Below are 15,731 nucleotides of genomic sequence, written 5' to 3'. Positions count from 1 at the left end.
CAACAATGATTTCAGGAGTAGATTCCTTAGTGCCCCTTACCCGCTTAGCCCATCCCCCCTCCCACAACCCCTCCAGTAACCCTCAGTTTGTTCTCCATATTTATGAGTCTCTTCTGTTTTGTCCCCCTCCCTGTTTTTATATGATTTTTGTTTCCCTTCCCTTATGTTCATCTGTTTTGTTTCTTAAAGTCCTCACGAGTGAAGTCATATGATTTTTATCTTTCTCTGTTCCATCCACATAGTTGCAAATGGCAAGATTTCATTCTTTGTGATTGCTGAATAATACTCCACTGCATATATATACCATATTTTCTTTATGCATTCATCCATCGATGGACATTTGGGCTCTTTCCATACTTTGGCTATTGTTGATAGTGCTTCTATAAACATGGGGGTGCATGTGTCCCTTCGAAACAACACACCCGTATTCCTTGGATAAATACCTAGGAGTGTAATTGTTCGGTCGTAGGGTAGTTCTATTTTTAGTTTTTTGAGGAACCTCCATACTGTTTTCCAGAGTGGCTGCACCAGCTTGCATTCCCACCACTAATGCAAAAGAGATCCTCTTTCTCTGCATCCTTGCCAACATCTGTTGTTGCCTGAGTTGTTAATGTTAGCCATTCTGACAGGTGTAAGGTGGTATCTCATTGTGGTTTTGATTTGTATTTCCCTGATGATGAGTGATGTTGAGAATTTTTTCATGTGTCTGTTCACCATCTGGATGTCTTCTTTGGAGAAGTGTCTATTCATGTCTTTTGCCCATTTCTTCACTGCATTTTTTTTTTGGGGGGTGTTGAGTTTGATAAGTTCTTTACAGATTTTGGATACTAACCCTTTATCTGATACGTCATTTACAAATATCTTCTCCCATTCTGTCGGCTGCCTTTTAGTTTTGCTGATTGTTTCCTTCACTGTGCAGAAGCTTTTTATTTTGATGAGGTGCCAGGAGTTCATTTTTGCTTTTGTTTCCCTTGCCTCTGGAGACATGTTGAGTAAGAAGTTGCTGTGGCCAAGATCAAAGAGGTTTTTGCCTGCTTTCTCCTCTACAGTTTTGATGGCTTCCTGTTTTACATTTAGGTCTTTCATCCATTTTGAGTTTATTTTTGTGGATGGTGTAAGAAAGTGGTCCAGGTTCATTCTTCTGCATGTTGTTGTCCAGTTTTCCCAGCACCACCTGCTGAAGAGACTGTCTTTATTCCATTGGATATTCTTTCCTGCTTTGTCAAAGATTAGTTGGCCATACGTTTGTGGGTCCATTTCTGGATTCTCTATTCTGTTCCATTGATCTGAGTGTCTGTTCTTATGCCAGTACCATACTGTCTTGATGATTACAGCTTTGTAGTATAGCTTGAAGTCTGGGATTGTGATACCTCCTGGTTTGGTTTTCTTTTTCAAGATCGCTTTGGCTATTCGGGGTCTTTTCTGGTTCCATACATATTTTAGGATTATTTGTTCTAATTCTGTGAAGAATGTTGGTGTTACTTTGATAGGGATTGCATGGAATATGTAGATTGTTTTGGGTAGTATTGACATTTTAGCAATATTTGTTCTTCCTATCCAGGAGCATGGAATCTTTTTCCATTTTTTTTGTCCTCTTCAATTTCTTTCATAAGCTTTCTATAGTTTTCAGTATATAGATTTTTCACCTCTTTGGTTAGATTTATTCCTAGGTATTTTATGTTTTTTTTTGTGCAACTGTAAATGGGATCGATTCCTTGATTTCTCTTTCTGTAGCTTCATTGTTGGTGTATAGGAATGCAACCGATTTCTGTGCATTGATCTTATATCCTGCAACTTTGCTGAATTCATGAATCAATTCTAGCAGTTTTTTGGTGGAATTTTTTGGGTTTTCCACACAGCGTATCATTTCATCTGTGAAGATTGAAAGTTTGACCTCATCCTGGCCGATTTGGATGCCTTTTATTTCTTTGTGCTGTCTGATTGCAGAGGCTAAGACTTCCAATACCATGTTGAATAACAGTGGTGAGAGTGGTCATCCCTGTCGTGTTCCTGACCTTAGGGGGAAAGCTCTTAGTTTTTCCCCATTGAGGATGATATTAGCATTGGGTTTTTCATATATGGCTTTTATGATCTCGAGGCATGCTCCTTCTATCCCTACTTTGCTGAGGGTTTTTATCAAGAGAGGATGCTGTATTTTCTCAAATGCTTTCTCTGCATCTATTGAGAGGATCATACGGTTCTTGCCCTTTCTTTTATTGATGTGATGAATCATGTTAATTGTTTTGCGGATATTGAACCAGCCCTGCATCCCAGGTATAAACTCTGCTTGATCGTGGTGAGTAATTTTTTTAATGCATTGTTGGATCCGGTTGGCTAATATCTTGTTGAGGATTTCTGCATCCATGTTCATCAGGAAAATTGGGTCTATAGTTCTCCTTTTTAGTGGGGTCTGTCTGGTTTTGGAATCAAGGTAATGCTGGCTTCATAGAAAGAGTTTGGAAGTTTTCCTTCTGTTTCTACTTTTTGGAACAGCTTCAAGAGAATAGGTATTAACTCTTAAATGTCTGGTAGAATTCCCCTGGAAAGCCATCTGGCCCTGGACTCTTGTTCTTTGGCAGATTTTTGATTACTAATTCGATTTCCTTACTGGTTATGGGTCTCTTCAAATTTCCTATTTCTTCCTATTTCAGTTTTGGTAGTGTATATGTTTCTAGGAATTTGTCCATTTCTTCCAGATTACCCATTTTATTGGCATATAATTGCTCATGATATTCTCTTATTATTGTTTTTATTTCTGTTGTGTTGGTTGTGATCTATCCTCTTTCATTCTTGATTTTATTTATTTAGGCGCTTTTTCTTTTTGATCAAACTGGTTAGTGGTTTATCATTTTTATTAATTCTTTCAAAGAACCACCTTCTGGTTTCGTTGATCTGTTTTTGTTTTTGGTTTCGATGGCATTAATTTCTGCTCTAATCCTTATTATTTCCTGTCTTCTGCTGGTTTGGGGTTTTATTTGCTCTTCTTTTTCCAGCTCCTGATGGCGTAAGGTTAGGTTGTGTATCTGAGATCTTTCTTCTTCTTTAGGAAGGCCTGGATTGCTATATACTTTCCTCTTATGACCAACTTTGCTGCGTCCCAGAGGTTTTGGGTTGTGGTGTTATCATTTTCACTGACTTCCATATACTTTTTAATTTCCTCTTTAACTGCTTGGTTAGCCCATTCATTCTTTAGTAGGATGTTCTTCAGTCTCCAAGTATTTGTTAGCTTTCCAAATTTTTTCTTGTGGTTGATTTCCAGTTTCATAGCATTGTGGTCTGAAAATATGCACAGTATGATCTCGATCTTTTTGTATTTACTAGGGCTGATTTGTGTCCCAGTATATGGTCTATTTTGGAGAATGTTCCATGTGCACTGGAGAAGAATGTATATTCTGTTGCTTTAGGATGAAATGTTCTGAATGCATCTGTTAAGCCCATCTGGTCCAGTGTGTCATTCAAAGCCATTGTTTCCTTGATTTTTTGATTAGATGATCTGTCCATTGCTGTGAGTGGGGTGAAGTCTCCTACTATTATGGTATTACTATTGATGAGTTTATGTTTGTGATTAATTGATTTATATATTTGGGTGTTGCCACATTTGGCGCATTAATGTTTACAACTGTTAGGTCTTCTTGGTGGACAGACCCCTTAATTATGATATAATGCCCTTCTGCATCTCTTGATACAGTCTTTATTTTAAAGTCTAGATTGTCTGATATAAGTATGGCTACTCCGGCTTTCTTTTGTTGACCATTAGCATGATAGATGGTTCTCCATCCCCTTATTTTCAATCTGAAGGTGTCTTTAGGTCTAAAGTGGGTCTCTTGTAAACAGCATATAGATGGGTCTTGTTTTCTTATCCATTCTATTACCCTATGTCTTTTGATTGGAGCATTGAATCCATTGACGTTTAGAGTGAATACTGAAAGATATGAATTTATTACCATTATGATGCTTGTAGAGTTGGAGTTTCTGGTGGTGTTCTCTGGTCCTTTCTAATCTTTGTTGCTTTTGGTGTATATATATATACATTTTTTTTTCATCTTTTCTCCCCTCAGAGAGTCCCCCTTAAAATTTCTTGCAGGGTTGGTTTAGTGGTCACAAACTCCTTTTTGTTTGTCTGGGAAACTTTTTATCTCTCCTTCTATTTTGAATTCTATCTTGCTGGATAAAGAATTCTTGGCTGCATATTTTTCTGATTCAGCACACTGAATATATCCTACCACTCCCTTCTGGCCTGCGAAGTTTCTGTGGATAGGTCTGCTGCAAACCTTGTCTGTCTTCCCTTGTAGGTTAGGGACTTTTTTTCCCTTGCTGCTTTCATGATTCTCTCCTTACCTGAGTATTTAATGAATTTGACTATCATAGGACTTGTTGATGGTCACTTTTTGTTGAATCTAATGGGGGGGGGGTCCTCTGTGCTTCCTGGATTTTGATGTCTGTGCCTTCCCCCAGGTTACGAAAATTTTCCGCTATGATTTGCTCACATAACCCTTCTACCCCTATTTCTCTCTCTTCCTCTTCTGGGACCTCTATGATTCGATGTTATTCCTTTTTCATGAGTCACTGATTTCTCTAATTCTTAAATCGTGCTCTTTTGCTCTTAAATCTCCCTCTTTTTTTCTGCTTCATTATTCTCTATAAGTTTGTCCTCTACATCACTGATTCTCTGTTCTGCCTCACCCATCCTAGCTGCCACTGCATCCATCCGTGATTGCAGCTCAGTTATAGCATTTTTAATTTTATTCTATTTTTTACTTCTTTTATCTCTGTAGAAAGGGATTTTAATCTATTTTCAACTCAGCTGGTATTCTTATTATTGTGATTCTAAATTCTGGTTCAGACATCTTGCTTGTATTTGTGTTGGTTAAATCCCTGGCTGTCATTTCTTCATGCTCTTTCTTTTGGGGTGATTTCCTTCATTTTGTCATTTTGAAGGGAGAAAAGGAATTAATGAGGTAGAAAAATTGAAATAAAAAAAAATTAAAATTAAAAAAATATTAAAATTAAAAGTTAAACACACACACACACGCAAATGGAATAGATGATGCTAGATCCTAGGTGTGTTTTGGTCTGGGTGTTGCAAGTGGTTTGACAGATTAGAGAAAAAAAAGTGAGGGCGGGGGGAAGGAAATCATTTGAGAATGTGAAAAAATGAATACACTAAGGTAGACTAAAATGAGATGATGGGGGTAAAATAGAACTTAAAAAATATACACAAAACTAAAGGATATAGTAGAAAAAATTAAAGTATTTTTAATAAAAATTAAAAATAAATGATTTTTTTCTTTCTGTATTTAAGAAAAAAGAAATGAAAAAGAGAAAAACAATTAAAAAAAGGAAATCATTTGAAAATTTGAAGAATTACACTGTAGTAGACTAAAATAAAATGATGGAAGTAAAATAGAATTTGAAAAAATTTACATAAAAGCAAAAAATATAGTAAAAAAATTAAATAAAAATATTTTTAATATATACTGAAAGTAAAAGTGAAGTTTTTCTGTTTCTGCATTCAAGAAAAAGAAAAGAAACGAAAAGAGAAAACAAGAAAAAAAAGGAAATTGTTTGAAAATTTGAAAAGGTTAATACACTGAAGTAGACTAAAATAAAATGATGGAAATAAAATAGAATTTGAAAAAATTTACACAAAAGTAAAAAATATAGTTTTAATAGGTCAACTTATAAGATATCAGAAAGCTTATTGTATGTAAGTTCGGCTTAAATTCATCTTTCATGAATAGTTGAGATAAAAGCCTTATGTAGTTCCCTATTAGGGTTATTGGAAATTGCTAACCACCCTATCTCACTTCTGTGACCTTGCCTGCTTGCTAAATAGATAACTTAGGATGCAAAACACTCCCCCACCCCCTCTACTGATCTGGCCTAGGCAAGACCAACATGTAAAAAGTCACATACTCACTGCCCTACAGCATCTCAGGTGTCTAACTATGATTGGTCATTTTAAAACCTCTTAGGACAAAGATCTTTAAATTGATAGGTTCCCGCCAAAACTGATATCTGTGTGTCACAATATAATTGGCTACCATGAAATGCTGTAAATTGTAATTGGTTAACCAAATAATGATGTATTCTGACTTGCTAAAATCCATATAAGCCCACTGCTGCCTTTGTTCGGGGCCATTCTCTGCACTTTTCTCCTTAAGATCAGGAGATCAGGTTTGGCCCGGCCGTGAATAAAATCTTGCCTCGCTTCTATTTGGCGTCTGGTGGTTTTTTTCGACAGCACCCTCCCTGTTTCATAGTAATAAAAATTAAAGAAAAATATTTTCAATAAAAATTGAAAATAAAAATGAATTTTTTCTCCTTCTGAATTTTGTGGTTCAGGTTGTGCAGATTGTTGTGTTAATCCTCCAATCAGTTTTCTAGGTGTGTAGGATGGTTTAGTGTTGGTCTGGCTGTATTTCATGGACGCGAGATACACAAAAACTTCCACAGTGTTCCGCCATCTTGGCTCCTCCGCTTCTTATTTTCAAGGAGCTTCTGCTCAGAGAACGAGTGATACAGTTTGTATGGGAAGAAACATTTGCACTGTAAAAGCCACAGGAGTTGTTTTGATTTTGCAGAGACCAGGGGCAGGTGCACCAGGCAGAGTCGTCTCTCAGGTTTTAGATCACAATCTCCCGGTCATCTCTCCCAGGTGGTTAAAGGACCGTGGTGGTGACTGTGCTGGCATGGATGCCACCTCGCAGGGCTCTGACTCTGCCTGGCCGACCCCATCATCCAATTTTCTGTGAAAGCCTGCAGGCTTGAGAAATTAATTTGCACTATTTTGTTTTATTAGGAATTATAGAAATGCCTCCCGTGTCTACACCTTTAAAAATGAGTCTGTTATAAACTACTGCTCACTTTCCTACTAAAAATCACACTTACTGAGCCCAATGGCATGGCTTCCCAAAACATCAGCCCACAGAGCAGACAGGGATCCCGAGACAGGCTCCCAATGTTTTGTTAATGTTGATAGATTCAGAAATTATACACGTTTGCTTCCATGCCAATGTTCTATATAAAACAGCTACTGTTGCTACCATAAGTCTAAAAAGGTACCAAAAGCCTCTTTACAGAAACCCAACCCTCAGCCAACCCAACAAGGAGGTTTTAAAAAGACCCTGCAGGGGGGTGGGAGAATTACAGGGGAAATGTAGTCAAAGCCAGAGTGCCTTTGATGCCCTCGCTCCGTGGAAATGCACCCTGTGTGGCCAGCCCTGTGTCTACCAGCCATGACGATTCCATCATGGAGGAGCAGAGAAACACACAACTGAGAAAGATTTGTTCCCTTTTTCCTGTGGGCGACAATTTTTGCCTCCAGGTTGAGTGTAGGGAAAAGGGAAAGGTTGGGGGTGGTGACATGTGACTGATCATTATCATCAATGCCTCTTCAAGTTGGGCTGTCTTGCTGAACGATCCTAATTTTCTAGCCCCTCTGGTGGGACTTCGGCTTTTGGTCACATCATCTCAGACACTTCATCACAGAATTCGGGCTATGGGAGCACTGTCCTTGTTTGTGAATGCACTTTAAAATCAACAATGGTGCATAAAAACAAGACACAGATCATAACCACGGTGAAACAGAAACTCCTGTAAAGAAATGGAGGGTAACTATACAACTCCTGTTGGGACCTCTTTATCTGGAAACAATTCCCCTCCTTAAGTACTAGCCCTGGGACAGCTGAGGCAAAAGGGGAAAACTTTAGTGTTACTAGGCCCCAGGGAAGGTTCCAAGGAGGGAGCCCCACCAGGGCTGACTGAGGTATGGTGTGAACCACAAGGGCTGTGGATGCCTCCCTGGACTCTGTAAAGGCCCGATTTGGACACAGCTCTTATTTACTCTTTTCTGGCCTCAGTTTTGTGATCAGCCATAAGGTCTTAAGCTTTTCTTAAGCCTCCCTTTGCACAGAAACTTGCAGTTCACAAAGTACATTCATACACACTCCCATTCATCCTTACCAAGCCACTGCAACAAACCTGGTGAGGTAGGTATTACTGTCTTCATTTTATGGAGCAGAAAATCGAGGCCCAGAGTTTCACACACCTGCCAGGGCAATGCAACTAGCATGCCCAGGAGCTGGGGCTCAAAGCTGGGCTTTAGACTTGAGCTTTAACCACCAGGCCGCACCTGTCCCTTGCAGCCTCACTGCCTCAGCCTGCCACTGGGGGTCCATCCATCAATTTATCTGCACAATCTCCTGGTTATGAACATTTTGCATTAAAGCAACAAAACAGCTTTAAAAAACTCTGGAATGCGTATTTAGTGGTTTTCTTTTGAACTACATAGTTTTTATTTCCTTTTATCATTGACCTAGAACGTACTAGTTCAAGGTGTACAATTTTAATTTCTTTCAAAGCACACAGCAGAGGAAAATATAATGTATTTCCCAGATACATGTGTCCCAGGTGATTTGGAGAATAGGACCATCACTCAGGGGCGTAGGTACGCTGGCAGAGAGCCATCTGGTAAGCAGGAAGAGGTGTGAGTGTGCACTTCGAACCCACAACTGCTGAAAAATTTTATCTTGACTGGCTGTTTTTTTGTGATAAAAATGAGGTATTCAACCAGGGAGGGCAAGAACTTCCTGCCAGGAGTATTATGGATGGGGTGGTACCTTGCTGGATTAATTTAGAGGCTCTGGGACAGATGCATGGAGGGAAAAAAAAAATGGCGACACGGGTGTTTTTTCATCTCTACAGAATTTAACTTCACATTTTCATTTAACCTTTCAGTGTTTCAGTGGAATTAACATTTCCTATTTCACTCTGTGGTTCACACATTTTAAAGAATGCCAGTGAAGTAAACTAGACAATATATGTAGCATGATTTTTTTGACAACTGCTATTTACAAGACATGCAAAAGGATCAAGATAGGACAAAGCTTTCTGCCTAGGTGTGTTAAATTCATATTGACACCCATGACTTCATTACATACTAAATCACCTTCATTCCTCTATGGGTCCTAGGCAAAATACATATAGCTAATATTCATATTTCCAGGTAATGTCCAAGTGAGCAGGGATCATTATCTGTCATAGCCGTAAAAACCTCCACTATTGACCTCAAAAGTGAGAGAATTAAATTCTAGAGTGTGTATGATAAACCACTTAACTTATGGTTCAATTTTTTTTTCAAAAAACTTTTTGCAAATCTGCTTAGTAAGTTGGGTAGATGAAGCATGTATACTTGCAAATAGAATCTATTTAGGGATTTCATTTGTATCTATCCCATCCCACAAACCCAGCTTAAATTGAGCAGCCCCTAGTTAAAAATGACACAGTTTCATCATAGCTATAGTATAGAGTTCAGGAACACGGTGACAGCAGTTTAAATCACATTACTCACCCGCATGATCCATTATACTCAAATTTTCCCTGATTCAATTGCATCGCTAAATCTGTCAAGAGACAAAAATAATTTAGCATCTCATCTCGTGGACAAAGAAGATCACGCTGGGTGATATTAAACAATGGAAATCAGATACTGATCCTAGGCCGAAATGTCCTTTTTAACGTGGCAAGGTACTTCTGGGTCTGTTTAGAGCACACAACTCTCTTCCATGTTGAAATCATCTCGTGTTTAAGTTAAACATCAAATGTGTTTTCACAAAAATCATGGTACAATTGCTTTAAAAATTGGATTCAATATATGAGTCAGATTCAATATAATAGATTCTGTATGTATTCAATATATTGGATTCAATATACGAGTCAGTTCCATGAGTGTTGAAAGTACAGATGTCCAATTTGATATAGCTGGGGAGAATGTGCCTCATGATCACAGAGGAAAGGTATGCTGGAGATATCCAGTAGGGTCACAGGAGTAGAAAATTTGGTTAAAAACAATAAAAAAAAAAAACCCAAAATAGATAACATCATGTAAAAATTGGTGGCTTGTTCCTACTTTTAGATTTAGGGAGAATTCTTCCAGTGGGGCCTATGCTGGCAGGGCATGGCTTATGATTTTTCTCTTGCAAGTAGATACAATCTTTTCTTTTTTCATTAGAAAAGAAAAGTAATAAGCTGATGGATATTTTTTTCTTTTTCAACATGTTGTGGTTAATTAATCCTAACATTATAAAATAAAACCTAAGGTGACCTAGTGAATCAACTGGTTTAGGATCTAGGATCATTTAACCCATATAATGGACTGACTCACTAAAACTGAAAATACAACTTGACCTCCCCCCTCCTTTTTTTTAAAAGTAAAATCATCTGTACCCTTTTGCCTCTGCTATAAACACTATGGGATTATACTGGTACCTGGTCATAGTTTAACATAGCAAGGATTGATATGGATGCTGTACAGACATTTAACTCCATTTAACCCCCACTGAGGAGAAGGAAATACAGTCAGGCCACACTTATGGCAAAGGGATGAAAGTCAAAAGACCCTTCAATCAGTCCAGATAATAGGGAACAAGGAGGATAGAAATTCTCAAAGTATGGGGGTAACTGGGTGGCCCAGTCTATTGAGCGTCTGACTCTCGATTTCAGCTCAGGTAATAATCTCATGGTTTGTAATACTGAGCCTCCTGTTGGGCTCTGCACTGACAGCATGAAACCTGCTTGGGATTCTCTCTCTCTCCCTCTTTCTCTCTGCCCCTCCCCTACTCACGCTTATGCTCACGTGTGCCCTCTCTCAAAATAAACATAAAAAAAAAAAAGTCCTCAAAGTATGGTAGATGGACTAGAAAAGGAAAATACTCCCAAATCAGGAAACATGGGAGGCATCTCCTTATATAGCAAAGGACTGAACAAGAAAAGGTTTTTATTTTGCTTTGTTTTACCAATTTTAAGGACCACACTATGGAATTAACCACAGCACGTGAATCAGTTTTGTGGCCTATTATCTTACCTCTTTTAGGTAGATAACTAGAGTCCAGTGTTTCTCTACCTCTAATCTTAAAATTGTGATCCTAGGCTCTGAAGCAAACTCCAAAAAGTTTTTAAAAATTGTTTATGCATTTAAAAAATTGACTCCTCTCCTTCTGGATGGGAAGAAGATCATATATTGGAAACTTGCCTTTGGGTATACTTTGGAAGATTAAGTTATAGATTAGTACCTCTGTGAATATATGAATCTTTACACACTGTTTTAATTGGAGTCCATGCTAGAATATTTTTCTGTACTTTTATGGTGAGGTGCCACTGTGTTGATATCTGCTGAATGTTAACAGTGGGAAGGGTACTTTCCAAGGGAGAAATGAGTCACCGTTATTATATAGAGAGACTCAAATTTTTCCCATTTAATTTGGCCTTTGAAAATGAAGATAAGTTTGATCCAAAAACTAGAAAAATTAGAAATATTCTGGAAAAGGGGACAATGTTTGGCAGATTGGTTGTGGTATTTATGAAGAGAAATTCAATTTAAACCAAAATATTTTGCTTTCTACCCTTTTTATGGCTCTATTTTGGGTTTTTCATATCTCACCATTACATAAATCCAACATCACATTGTTTTGCCATATGTCTGCTTCCTTTAAAAAAATGCCCACGGCCAACTGATAGCAACTGTTGGCACCATCCTGTCAAAATGTTCTCCTGGAATTCGAGGTCACTGGACATCAGTTCCTACCTGGGGTCTGATAGTTGAGCGAAACCATCTGGCAGCCAGCGTTCCAGAAAATCTGAGGCATGTAATTACTGGAATCGACCCGGCCTCCCTTGGGGTAAATGCGGCTCATTTGCCGTTTGTTGTAACTGTGTAACTTATTAAGGAGAATGGAGAAAAAAGAGTATTCCAGAAGCAATAAATAAACAAAGACCTAAAACAACAATGGTCTAGACCAACGATAACAAAATGTAGATAACAGCAAATTTCACATTTGTAAGTGGTGCTTAGGAGAAAGACCATAGTCCACTGTGTAGACTATAAAAACATTTCACATTTGGGCAGATTTTCACAGTTGCAGAGGTGTTTCACACATATTATTTTATTAGCTCTACAACCACAATTATCTATTAGGCATTTATCTGCTTTAGAGATTACTGCCAAACCCAAAGCACAGCAGCCGTTCATTCTATTCACTACATAAGGATACTTCACAAATTCAATCGCGTGTGTCTTCAAGTAGCCTAGACCAACGGACTCATTAAAAGAAGACATGTTATAATGAATATTGCGCTCTGTAAAGAAAAATAAAGATGCACTCAGTGATGGTCCCACCCAACCTCACGGAAAGACAAGCAATAAATGTAATTACATCCCAAATCACAAGGCTTTGGAGGCAGATGTTCCATTACTGTATCTGCAGCTCCTACTTTCATTAATGTCCTGTGGATAGACACAGCTGACTTAAATAGTGATGGATTAAATTTGGCGTCATTAAACAAATTATGTGTACATGTCCTCCACAGCCACCCCTGAAATATTTATATTGGATGGCAATGGTGGCTTCTCCAGACCACAAATGATTATGAAAGTTTAAAAATATACATTTTTGGAGGTCAGGTTTTTGATTAAGAGAGATCTTATGAAAATACATTTAACGCAAAAAGCAATACTAAGCTCTACTAATGCTAACCAATCCACAGTATCTCAGAGCCACCTTGTGGATGATGTAGGGAATGACAAGGCAATGCCACTGCGTGCTAAACACGTGGGTAAGAGCATGGTCTGTGACACAAAAATAAGGTAGAACAGCCCCTCTACCCAGAAAAGAAAATGGTGACAAGTCAGATCACAGCTCATCAGCATAGTAAAAGCAGGCAACAAAGGCAAGATAATTTAACCTTTGGGGTTACCTTCAGCCACATGGAAACCTTGAAATTTTACGGGCTGTGCATAGTTGATCATTGTAGACAAATATGGATGGATATTAGTGGTAGCACCTACATATTTATAAGATGCCATCCATGCCTGTTCATCTTCTACAGTAACCAGGCCCTATAAGCACAAGGAAAGGAATATGCACATTGAGGACTTCAGTGGGACAGATGCATGCTACAGACATCCTCACTAAAGATGATCTGCACACACCAGTTGAAAGATAAAGACCTTTTCTTCCTCTACTTTGCTAAAGGATCATTATAAAAGTTCATGTTCAGGGACGCTTGGCTGGCTCAGTCAGTAGAGCATGTTACTCTTGATCTCAGGGTTGTGAGCTTGAGCCCCATGTTGGGGTGGAGCCCACTTAAAAAAACAAGTTCATGTCTATCATAGTCCCTAATAACATAAAAGGAGATCATAATAAAATATAAGGCTTATCTTACATTTTTTTTAAGATTTCAAAACTACTTTAAAATATTCAAGAATGTATACTGAGGATCACAACAATCTATGAAATATATATGGCATATATTATCATTTCTAATTTCACAAATTGTGACAGAAAGTGGAAAAACAACTTCAGTGTGTATCAGAATCCCTGGAGGGCTTGTTAAAACATAAAGTCTTAGACCTCATCCTCAGAGTTTACAATGAAGTGACTGTGGGGTGAGGCCCAGTATTTCCATTTTAACAGCATTTTTAAGTGCTAATGATGTGGCTTGTCTGGGGACCACACTTTGCTTAACAATGGTCTAGAATTGAAGCCACATATGTAAGTAGTTTACAGTATCTTTTTAAAGAGGTTATTCTGAAAATAATCTGATAACCCACTACATAGGACATGTCAACACTGCATCATTTTACAGAGAGGAAACAAGAAAAATTACTTTGATTTATTTCTTGGTAAGTCAGAACAGAAAAAAAAAACATCAAAAAATAATGCAAATGATCAACATTTTGTTGAGAACTTTGAAAACCTAAATTTCCTGCAGAGACTGATACAGGAGGACAAACCGAACTGCTCAGTTATGTGAATCCGTTCATTAGTTAAATGCTCAGATTTTCTTATCTGATGACTTAATAATCTGAGCATTCTAAATCATCAAACTGATTTCACCAATAAAAACCTGAGATAAATAATCAAATAATATAACTCGTTTTTATTTTTAGCCATTTCTTTATATGTCTTGCCCACTCAAATAAGTGCAGAGACTATGTCTGATTCCTTTCTTGGGTGTTTAATGATAATAAGTAACACCAGGACAACACGTTGGGCACTGGGCTGAATTCCTGCACACACAACTTCATTACTGCCAGTAATCATGTGGAATAAAAATTAGAGTCCCACCCACTGACCATGTGAGAACACTAGGGCCTTGAGGATTAAAATAATTTGGTCACAGCTACTTAGCTAACACACAGTAGGGACCAAACATCAACCCCTGCTTTGTTGACCCCAATACTTTATGACATTCTAAAAAGAGAATTTCATGAATGTCATGGGAGGGTCTGAGATCAGACATGTCCATAACTACTCCAAACTTACTATATAGACAGTAAGAAGATAGAGCCTCACTCCAAATAAGACAGGGCCCCACAGACAGCCAGACATGATATTCTGAAGTTCTCAAGTATGGGGATTAAATTTCCAGGCAAATTTTTGTCTTTGCCATCAGTATCATTACTATAATAAACCATGTGTATTTACTCAATAAAACCACTGTGATATCCTGAAGAATGCTGAAGAGGGCAAAAGAAACTAAAAATGTATCTTTACTTTCCTTATAATAAAGTCGATATCTAGTAACAACCAATACAGGTCCAAAATGTATGTAGTGTGAAATTAACTAATGATCTTTTAAAATGCTAGTGTAGTCAGAACCAAGGTCACCTTGCTAGTATACTATCAGATAGATCTGATGACCTCTTAGGTCATTTTTATTTTCAGATTCAATGTGTTGATGATTATGTACTCCTATTATAGGAATGAAATCTCTAATGTCAACTAAGTGCCTGACTGCACTAAACACTTATTTTTAGGGAAATCATCTTATTCACCTGCCCTGGTTTTGTGATTTTTATCAGGATTTAATCATTTCATCACTGTGAAAAATTCTTTCTTTTGAAAACTCTTATAATTAGATGCATTAAGCATGTAAATATTATACTCATAAATAGTAAGTCTGATATTCCATTGGGAAGGGGGAGATATAGAGTTAACATTTAGTACAAACTGTTCAATATTAGAAAGCTACATATGGTATTTCATAATAAACTGCACAAGGAAATTTTTTTACCTTTTTGTTGATTTCATGTTCAAGGTCATCTGAAGCCTAAATTAGAGAAAGACAAAAATTTGTTTACTTTTCTAAAGGGCAAAATTCCAAATTTACTAGCCATATGTATGCAAATATTTAAATAGATATATGTAAGCTTGTTATTCTATTTGTTAAGGTGGAAAGTTATTGAGGACATAAGGCCTTGGCGAAAGCAAGTACTGGAAAAATACAACAGCCTGTCATACATACCAGAAAAGCAAATCCTAACGCTATCTCTCCTTTGTTGATAGTCTTTGCCTATTCAGATGTTTCCCTTTTAGTAGTTTAATCAATTATTTAGTCATGGGGTTTGGGAAATAATTGTGGCCAACTCTTCTGACACGTAAAGGGCAGGCAAGCATGAATGGATACTCTGTGGCAATTCAACACTCATGTCTGGACATTGGTAAAGGCTTTATGTGGTAAGGTAGCATCAAGGTAAACACTGAGTCTTGGTAAGCATCCAGTAGTATCCAAGTAGTCAAAATACTATCAGACAAGGGTGGGTATGATGAAAGTGTCTCTTTTGCTTTGCTCTTCAAATACTCTCCCATTTTCCTACTACAAAATACATATACCCATGCATTCTTCACTGTCTTCAATGATGGGATCCCTGCTCCCATCAAAGACCACAC

The 15,731-nt window shown here is 37.7% G+C and overlaps 1 protein-coding gene across 5 annotated transcripts in view; it reads right to left on the bottom strand.

Moving 5' to 3' along the window:
* PLCB4 (phospholipase C beta 4) overlaps positions 1–15,731 on the bottom strand; it is a 423,595-nt gene that overhangs the window by 60,382 nt on the left and 347,482 nt on the right. For all 5 annotated transcript variants that reach the window (XM_049651129.1, XM_049651127.1, XM_049651128.1 and 2 more), the window contains 5 exons: positions 15,076–15,111; positions 12,754–12,895; positions 12,051–12,135; positions 11,585–11,709; positions 9,353–9,404 (listed from right to left, as the gene is read on the bottom strand). In XM_049651129.1, coding sequence (XP_049507086.1) covers positions 9,353–9,404; positions 11,585–11,709; positions 12,051–12,135; positions 12,754–12,895; positions 15,076–15,111 — 440 coding nt within the window. The remainder of the gene's footprint in view (positions 1–9,352; positions 9,405–11,584; positions 11,710–12,050; positions 12,136–12,753; positions 12,896–15,075; positions 15,112–15,731) is intronic.

The sequence above is a fragment of the Panthera uncia genome, assembly GCF_023721935.1.
Source record: "Panthera uncia isolate 11264 chromosome A3 unlocalized genomic scaffold, Puncia_PCG_1.0 HiC_scaffold_11, whole genome shotgun sequence".
NCBI lineage: Eukaryota > Metazoa > Chordata > Mammalia > Carnivora > Felidae > Panthera > Panthera uncia.
The sequence above is the reverse complement of the archived record's forward strand: the minus strand, read 5'-3'. Positions and strand labels throughout refer to the sequence as shown.